This window comes from Perca flavescens, chromosome 15 (genome assembly GCF_004354835.1).
Source record: "Perca flavescens isolate YP-PL-M2 chromosome 15, PFLA_1.0, whole genome shotgun sequence".
NCBI lineage: Eukaryota > Metazoa > Chordata > Actinopteri > Perciformes > Percidae > Perca > Perca flavescens.
Genome location: NC_041345.1, coordinates 31,119,556 through 31,129,016, shown reverse-complemented (window position 1 = coordinate 31,129,016; position 9,461 = coordinate 31,119,556). Strand labels below are relative to the sequence as shown.

General features: G+C 41.1%; 1 protein-coding gene across 1 annotated transcript; it reads right to left on the bottom strand.

Moving 5' to 3' along the window:
* Window positions 1-2,162: 2,162 nt before the first annotated feature.
* On the bottom strand, window positions 2,163-6,879 carry LOC114569207 (bryoporin). Its single transcript, XM_028599004.1, has 4 exons — window positions 6,805-6,879; window positions 6,143-6,237; window positions 4,906-5,320; window positions 2,163-2,750 (listed from the first exon to the last, which is right to left on the bottom strand). The coding sequence occupies exons 2-4, from the start codon at window positions 6,223-6,225 to the stop codon at window positions 2,502-2,504; spliced, it is 747 nt and encodes a 248-aa protein (XP_028454805.1). The 5' UTR covers window positions 6,226-6,237; window positions 6,805-6,879; the 3' UTR covers window positions 2,163-2,501.
* Window positions 6,880-9,461: the final 2,582 nt, after the last annotated feature.

Below are 9,461 nucleotides of genomic sequence, written 5' to 3'. Positions count from 1 at the left end.
GTTGGAGAACTTTTGGGAAGGGGCGGAATACTGGTTATTTTATTGCATCTGTCTATCACCTATGTTGGTGATAATGAATTATTATTATTATTATTTATTTATTTTTTGGGAGAGGGGGAGGGTGAGTTGAGGGACATGGGGGCCCATCAGGACTGCCTATGCATAGGGCCCAGGGTCTTGTGCTATGCCCCTGCACTTCCCTAAACTCTGTCTCATTCAGAGACCCAAACGGGGCTCTGTGTCTGTCAGTAAAAGAAAAAGTAAAAGCTGCAGATGGTCACCTTTAAGAAGCTGGAACCATTAAATGTTTGAAAATTATTTAAACCATTCATTTATCAAGGAAGTCTTACTAGTTATTTCAATTAATCAACTCTTTGTTCTTTACTTTCATTTTAATGTCTGTTTTGTCTGTAAAATCTCCATCTGTAAAGTAACTAGTAATGTGGTGGCAAATTTTATTTTAACCATTTGTTTAATGATGTTAACCATTTTGATTAAAGATTGTTTTAAACCTCCACAAAATCCTGCTCCTTCCTGTGGACTTTTAAAGCATCAGAGGGGAAACAGCTGCAGCCCTCAACTGTAGCATAGTAGAAGTTATGTTGCTTTAACCAGCCTGAAGCTTCCTCACGTTGTTATCTGTGTTCTTAGATAACAAGTGAAGAAGGTTGATGACTGCTTACGACAGTGAGAACTACGTGTTCTTCCCGTCTCCCAGGGAAAAGAGATGTTTTGGCTAAAAGTAGAACAATAGCAAGGAGGGTTGTAAACTAACTAGAATTGTTTATGGTATGTGACCAAATGACAGCACAGAGGATGAAGGAGGGAGGATGGCTTTACGATGTTCTTTTTCTCCTATATAATGTGTAATGTTTAGACTAGGAGTCAGAAATGCTCTTTCAGACGTGCTGATTGTACCTTGGAAACTGTATTCCTCTATTTTGCAAAATATAATAAATGCTCAAAGACCAGACTTTGGTTTAATTCTCAAACAGTCTTTATTCGTTTTCATTCTTATCATTGATATTACTAAACTCTGCTGCTTCACGAAAACACTTCCACCACAATAACTATAGAGCTCAACAGTCTGGAAGTAATAATCCCATTCATTTTGTAAAATGTTTCTGTTTATTACAGTGTTTCTGTTTCTTAAAATTACAGTTTTTGCCCATTGTTTGCACACTAAAAACGAATGCTTAGACCGAAGCCTCAATACCTAAACTTCTTGTAGCATACCCTAAACAGAGTGTAACCATACATTGAACACAGTGTAACCATAGCTTAAACACATTGTCAACTTTGCACTTCGTTCTCAATTCTTTAACTCACTTATTGCGAAACACTGCACACGTTTTCTTACATTAGACACTTTGTTCAAAAACGAAATCTCCTGTTATCATTGGGAAAACACTCTGTTCAAAATGCAAAACTCATCTGGCAACTGTAGGCACTTACATACAGACCGGAAAACACTCGCACAGCAAACAGAACACCAATCGGTCTGAGCCTTAGCACACCAATAGGCCTCAGAGAAGCCATTTTGAGAACTTTGCAAGCATGGAGGCAATGAGAGTCAGAGTAAGAGGAGGACAAAGAGAGAGAGGAGTCGGACATGGAAGAGACATTTCCTGTGATGTTGACGACGTATTCTGGCCAGATCCAAACAGAAGGTGGGATCCACCCCCCCCCACCAGCCCTCCACCACACACACACACACACACACACACACACACACACACACAAAACAAAATAGTTTTTTTTCCCAATAGCAATTTATCCAGTAATTGTTCGTTTTTTTACTTTTGTTTTGTTGCTAAATTTGATGATTTGTAATTCTATTTTTCTTTATGTCTGTAAAAATGTTCGTTTTTTGGAAAAACTCTTGTTTGATTACTGCATCAATTTGATCCAGATTACATTTTTTGAAAAGCAAAAAGACAGAAGGAAGTTCAGTGACACAGAAAATAGTCAGAAATAAATACCTTTTGAAGAGTAATACATCATCTACTATAATATACCAGACAAATATAAAATATTTATATATATATATATATAATAAAAGTTACTGTTTGACTATATTAGTATAGAAATAGATCATATACGTATATACATATAATAAACCTCGGACCAAGTTGTTTATGTTCAGAGTTTATTTTCTTTCAGCCCCACAGGCACGTTGTTTATGAACTACACATGTTCACAGAATTAAAAAAAAAAGTGTTTATAAAAACAAAAATGTGTTTATCACAAACAGTAGATTACATTTGATTAGAATCAACTTGATGTAATTCACACAGTCAGCAGCACAACAAGGAAGAGCAGTGTAGCATCTAACCAGACAATGACAGAAGTGTATACAGATTCAGATTTAAAAGACAAACTAATGCCGAGAATAAAAAGTGACATTATTCATAAAATCATCTTTTGCTATAAGACAAACTTATTCAGCCTGTTTTAGTGGGCCAACTGGGATTAAGGTGCAGGGAAGAATCAACTTCAAACTAGAACTGCAAGCAGTTATGACGGGGCCCAAGCCTCCGATGCCATTCGCCTCCGATGCCATTCGCCTCCGATGCCATTCGCCTCCGATGCCATTCGCCTCCGATGCCAGTCGTCCCCGACGCCCCGGGGAGCCGCGCCAGTCGCCTCCGATGACCCGTGAAGCTGCGCCAATGCGGGACCCGAAGCATTACGTAGGGGGGGCAAACGTTGGTGAATATCGAGGTTTGATGCACGAGGTCTGCGGTACTCTGGCGTTGCAAATGTAGTGGTTAACAGTTCATCTCCATGCATATACAGACTACTTTTAACAATTCTGTACTATAAACAAACTTGTTAACAACCCTGACCATAGGGGACAGCAGAGAGAAATGAGAGAGTGACTTAGAGGGTGGAGGTACCGGCAGGTGTGGCGGTTGGAAGAGCAGGGGAGGTGGTCAGGTTTTTGTAAATGGTGTCATAGGCGCCGATTGATGTTTTCCTCCGTGGGTAGTCAAAGGCGCATGTCGTTCAAAAAAAAAAAAGTAGTCAAAAGTTGTTTGCATTTCAAAACCTTAGGAAATGGACAGCGGCCGACACGAACACACACGCCTATTAACTCGATAATAAAGCCGTAAAGTAGGCTTTCAACTCAGGACAGAGCCACTTCTCACAAATACAGATAGGATTGGAGATGAGAAGTTTAACTGACACGTAACCGCGATCACCTTCGTGGGAAATTAAGAATCAATGCCACCGACATACCCAATCACACTATGACAGACTCTCCACTTAGCACCAACTGCAATGTTTAATTGCACGGTATCAGGGTATATGAATGGTGTTGATTTTGGATTGAAAAAGTGGGAGAAAAGAGTTACATTTGTCCACTGTGAAGGTTGTAGAAACTTTGTCAGGTGGGTTAAGAAGTTTGTTTATTGTATATAACACCAGGGGAGCACGCAAAAGCGAAAACCAAAACGTAACGGTAGGAGGTAAACATCAGTAAATATTGAGAAGTGTGAGCTGCAAGGTCTTTGATACATTCCCATTGCAAATATTCCATTAACATTGATTAACAGGGAAAACACCTTTATGTTGATTATAGCGCCCACTAATGGCCGATCTTTGCCAAATTTGGTACAGCTCCTCAGAACACCATGCCGAACAAATTTTGTGTTAATTGCTTTTACTGTGGAAGAGATATTGCAATTGCAAATTTCCCATTTAAATGCATTGAGTTAGTCGGCGAAACAAATAAACGTTGCTTATAGCGCCCCCTAAAGGCCGATCTTTGCCAAATTTGGTACAGAGCATCGTACTGGAATGTTGAACAAGGATCTCAAGTCATTTGGTGATAACTTTAACTTTAACCGAGATATGATATGATACGTGTGTGGTAGCTAGCTAGGACAATTTGTTTGGTTGTCAAATTGGCATACTTTAACGTAGCAAAATGATTTCCATGTCAGGTCCATCTGCAGATGCTAACTACCAGGTTTCGTGCAGATCGGTCGCCCGGCCTAGGACGAGTTCGAAAAAGTTGGTTTTGCACGTTGCGCGATACTGCGAAAAAACATTTGTGCGGAAATGGGAGGGGCCTATATCAGGCAATTCAGCTTGATTCAAGGAACACGTGGATGTAAGAATTTCTAATGTGTGATGTGTATTTTGGGAGTTAATGACAAAAAACCATTATAGCGAAAACCATTATAGCACCACCTAGTGGTCCACATGTGTATTTTTTGGTAGGTGTGATCCATGGCCCATTGTCCATCTACCCTGTAAATTTAAAGTTGTTCACATTAGTGTAAGTGGTGAATCTAGAGTTGGGTCACATTGGGTCCCATAGGCCACGCCCACTTTGACCCCTTGGTACTCCATTCTAGGGTTGGCCTCAGGATTGGCCACAGATGGTAGGCATTAAATTTCGTATAAATCGGATGAGCGTTCATGAGATATAAACTTTTTGTAGTTGTAGCGCCCCCTAGTGACCAATTTTCGTAAAACGCATGGGGTACCTCCAGAGGGGCATGGCAAAGAATAATCTAAAGTTTGGGGTTGATAGCTTTTATTTTGGCTGAGATATGGCAAAGTTGGTCTTTTCATAGTTAGCTACACAAATTTGTTTGTGCGTTATATGCGCAATTTTTATCATATAAAAATTCTTTCCATAAATTTTAGTCAGGTCAGTCTGGAGATGCTACAGTCCAAGTTTCATGCAGATCGTTTGCACGGTCTAGGAGGAGTTCGAAAAAGTAGGTATTTGATAAATCACAATTTTTCACGCATAAAAGTCTAGGCGGAAATGGGCGTGGCCTATATCACGTGATTCAGTTGGATCCAGGAAACGCGTGTTGCCTTGCAACACGCGGTTCCCTTGCCCCCTCGGGCTTGGACCCCTAATTAAGCAGAAAACACCTGTACCTTGACGACAGATGTGGCACTGTCTGACATGGTGGCTCGGATGGTAACATGTTCACTGTTGTGAGTCAGACTTTGGGAGTCTTTAGCATCCCCTCTGACAAACTCCTTGAGGGTGTGGGGAGACTGTTTGTTGTAACACATCTCTTCAAAAAGGCTGCCATCACACTTTTTATCATTGACGAAGACTCCCACTGCGTACGCATTAGAGTAGAGCATGTAGTCAAAAGGGACAGAGAACATGATAGCCACTTTTCCATGAGTTAGCTCTTTAGACTTATTCTGGATATCGTAAGTGAAGACTCCAACAGCTCCACGTGCCGAGTAAGAAGTCTTGATGAACTGAGCTGTGCCAGATTCAGACGGGGCAAGTGTTGGCGACAGAGGACTTTCACAGGATCCACTGAAAATGTGCAACCTGGTGAAACAAGCAAGAAATAAAACATCAGGGTGAGCCACTGAAACACTTTGACATGTTCCAGATGTAGCATCCAGTACAGAGATAACAGTGCATTCCATTTACCTCTGAACTCTGAAGCCGGAGCTGGGAATGCGCTCCATTTTGCGCGCCGTTTTTTTTGTGCATACAAACAGCGTAACAACATGTCCACAGATAGAACATGGACAGCACTGTGTGTACGACTGATTTAGTGAGACACAAATAGGACAGAAGTGCTAATAAACTGTGTGTTACTACAGCTTTCACTGTTGTGGGGGGTGCTGCTGTGTGTCTCCTGTCTGTAAAAACAGAGACGAGCAGCGCAGCTTCTTTAGTCCGTGGTGTAGCAGCTTCTGTTGATCATAACGGAGGTGCTGTGCATGTTGCTGCAGAAGTGAGGCCTTGTGTGCGTGCTTCATGTCACCTATTTCTGCCAATAGTTTCGGTTTTTACATCCGATGCAGAGCAACGTGCAGCCACTTCCCTAAAGTCTGTCTCATTCAGAGACCCAAATGGGGCTCTGTGTCTGTCAGACGCTCTGGATACTGCCACACAGCAAAGGAATAACCTAATGCACAGCAGACTGTAGGGACGGTAGATGTTTTCATAAAATATTACAACTTTATTCTCCTCATATTACAACTTTTTTACTCAAAATATCAAAACTCTTCCAAATCTCAGGTCACAGATGGTATGAGTATTATTTTGGCTGTGCACAAACTCAAAAAGAGTGCTTCATGAGAACAGCCTGATCTTGTAAGGAAAAGACACACATTGGTAAAAAGTTAAATCTATACTCACACAGGGTTACACAGGGTGAACTCAGAGCACTTATTCTCAATCTCAATGGTGCACTTGCGATAGGTTAAACCTGGACTCGCCATGATGTCTTCAACCTGTACAGGGAGAAAGAGGATGAGGGTGATTTGGTATTGATTATAATGTCTATATAATGTCATATAGGCAGACGTCTGGAGCCTGCTGTCACATTCATGTGTGGAAAGGAAAGTTTGAGCCCTTCCTCAGCTTTTTTAATTCTAATAGAAGCACATCTGTTCTGTCAGACACACTGTGGAGGTTTCTGAAGACGACAGACAGACAGACAGGTGGACAGACAGAGAGAGAGACAGACAGACAGACAGAAAGACAGAGAGATACAGAGAGAGACAGACAGACAGACAAAACTTGTCAAATAAATATAGTGGAGTAAAAAGTGCCATATGTACCTCTGAGATGTAGTGGAATAGAAGTAGAGAAAGAGACAAGGAAATACTCAGGTTGAGTACAAGTACCTCAACAATTGTACTTAAGAACTTCAGTAAATGCACTTAGTTACATTCCACCACTTGACTCCTGTTGTCAGAGGACACATTGAATATTTAGAAAACTGAAGAAGCAACAGGAAACAACCAGATTTGGATTAAAAGTATAAATACAGAAAAACAGGTAAAAGTGTGACTTACATCAGAGATGAGATGAATAATCTGTTACTTCCTATAGTCAAGATGTGGCTGAAACTGCTGAAGCTTTTTATACATTTGATTTGAGGCTGAATATCACTGGTTGCTCAGATGACCTTCAGTCATGAGAGGGGGAGGATTCTGAGATTGTCTGGGTTTTTCCATAATCATGCATGATGCACTATAATTCACAAACAACAGAGCATGCCAAGAGTTCAATGAAGCAAGAGATTCAGTGATGCTTTGACAACACGAAAGCTTGCTGTGTCTAAAGCATTTCATATTTTATATTTAAGTAGCAGCAGGTTATAAACTTTAATGAACCTACCTGGATCTCTAAACTGTAGTCTGGATCAACGGAAGTACATTTCCAGGATAATTGCCTGACATCCGGTGCGTGGCTTGGTTTGGCCTGCTTTGTTCTTTCGGGGAATGATTGTAAAGATTTACAAAGAATACGTTTAAGGAAGTACACACAGAGATACACTGGTAAGAGCTAATGAGGTTTAACCACGTATCAGCTAATTTAAATAGCTCATGTTACTGTATTGTGTCAACAGTTGACTTTATTTAACTTATATTGTATGTGGCGTTTTTTTTTGCGGTGAGCAAATGTTCCACCAAAACAAGTTCCTTCCTGAGACTATTTAGCAGAGCCACTGTCGCTGCGTCTGGAGGTTAGCGCCGTCCAAGACGATTGTGATTGGTCTACATAAATGAAAACAACCCAGAGAGTTTTTTTCTCCTCTCCCAGAATGCATCTGTGTTGTAGCCAGACCTTCCTACACAGCGCTGTGGAGATAGAGCTGACAATGCGAGACTAAATAAACTGTAACCCTGAAGTCTTCCCACTGTTTCCACTCTCGCCTTTAGTCTGCCATTTGTAGGGGAACTGTTCCACTGAGAACCTAACCAAATAAATAAAGCATTGCACTAGAACGTGGCATGGGCCAACAACACTCCACCTTTACAGGCAGGTAAACTCAGATAACCTCCAACAATAACAATAAAACAATCAAACCCTGTATCAGCCGTATAACCCAGTAGCAATGACAGCCATAAAGGCAACGGATCAGACTGTCCTCATCCAGGAAACGACCATAGAAGGCAATTGTGCAAGCTGCTTACTGTATAACGATGTACATTTGTTGTTAGGCAGCCTCCTCTAGTGGCCGCAGTCAGTGTTGCAGAAGGAAACAAGCAAGGGAGGTTACAAAGAGCACCAAACTCTGCATAAAGGTGTCTACACACCAACCAGACAGCCGACCCTCGGCAGAAAAGCCAGTCGAGATGATCAGTATCTGATCAGTTGATCCAAAAAGTGCCACAGAACACACCAAAAAGACGAGACATAATACATCTTTATAACAGCAGGCGGCGCTAATCTGTATTGTTGCCCAAGAAATGAAAACCGGCAGCTGACTGGATGAACGCGTCACATGGGTTTGTTTTCTCCGGAAATTCAAAGCCAGACTGTCATGGCGGCCGTTCAGAATACGATCTCATATTGTACTAAAATAGTTCACTGAAACATGTTTCTGAGAACATTTGAAGAAAGAAATAGGCCGTGCAGTTTCTGAATCTGTCTTCATTTCAGCTCAACAAAGGTCAGTTTAAAAGATTTTCTTCAGATTTTGAGAAACTCTAGTCACCTCATTCCGCTCCCCATTTCCGGGTGAGTCCCAACTGCCCTACCGGCAACTGAACATGTCAGGTCAGCCAGAATGAATGCCGACAGCCCCCCAGACACACCGAACAGATTTGCGACACTGACCTCACCAGACTGTCCAACGGCCGATAATCAGAAATTTGTCTCCGCTTTAAGGAGGCAGGTTGGGGTGGTGGTTATGGCTCAAACACACACAAGATATTCACCAAGTTTTCTGTATTCTCCTTAACTTCTGGAAACAAGTATTGATGTCCTGAAGAAGTTAACCCTTGTGTTTTCCTCCCGTCGACCATGCACTAGTTGTCCTCCCAGGTCAAAATTGACCCCATCTGTTTTGCCAGTTTATAAAGCATGAAGTATAAATTATCACCCAATTCTGTTCTACATCTTTTTAGCCAACTTCTTTCCAACCTCTTACCACTAGTTTTACACTTATTTTTTGTAATATATGGTGAAATACATGCACAAACATGCATTTATATAACATTATACCTAATTTCTGAGTTAAAAAAAGCTGAAATCATGAATTGTTTTGACTAACAGTTGAGATCAACAGGAACATACACTACTGGTCAAAAGTTTTAGAACACCCCAATTTTTCCAGGTTTTTATTGAAATTCATGCAGTTCAATGTCTTATTGTACTCTGAAATGAAAGAATAGAACAAATGAACAATTTAAGTTAAAAAAGAAATCATGGAATCAATTTATAAACCAAAATGTATTCTAAATTTTTGACTCATTAAAGTAGCCCCCTTTGGCAGATATAACAGCTGAATTGGAGACTGCACTACTCAATATGACACGATGTGCCCTGCTATGACATGAAATCCACGACTACCTTCGAAGTCACTGTTCCATTATCTTTAATGTGACTATTACTGCCACTGTTCATCACCCCCCCAACCGGCCCCGTCAGACCGGCCTACCAAGAGTCTGGGTCTGCCGAGGTTTCTTCCTAAAAGGGAGTTTCTCCTCGCCACTGTCGCAAT

Coding starts and splice junctions, on each gene's coding strand:
- LOC114569207 (XM_028599004.1), bottom strand. CDS start 6,225: ATGGCGAGTCCAGGTTTAACCTATCGCAAGTGCACCATTGAGATTGAG. Junction 5,321..6,142: donor TTCACCCTGTGTAACCCTGT/GTGAGTATAGAT, acceptor TTGTTTCACCAG/GTTGCACATTTTCAGTGGAT. Junction 2,751..4,905: donor GTGCCACATCTGTCGTCAAG/GTACAGGTGTTT, acceptor TTGCAACGCCAG/AGTACCGCAGACCTCGTGCA.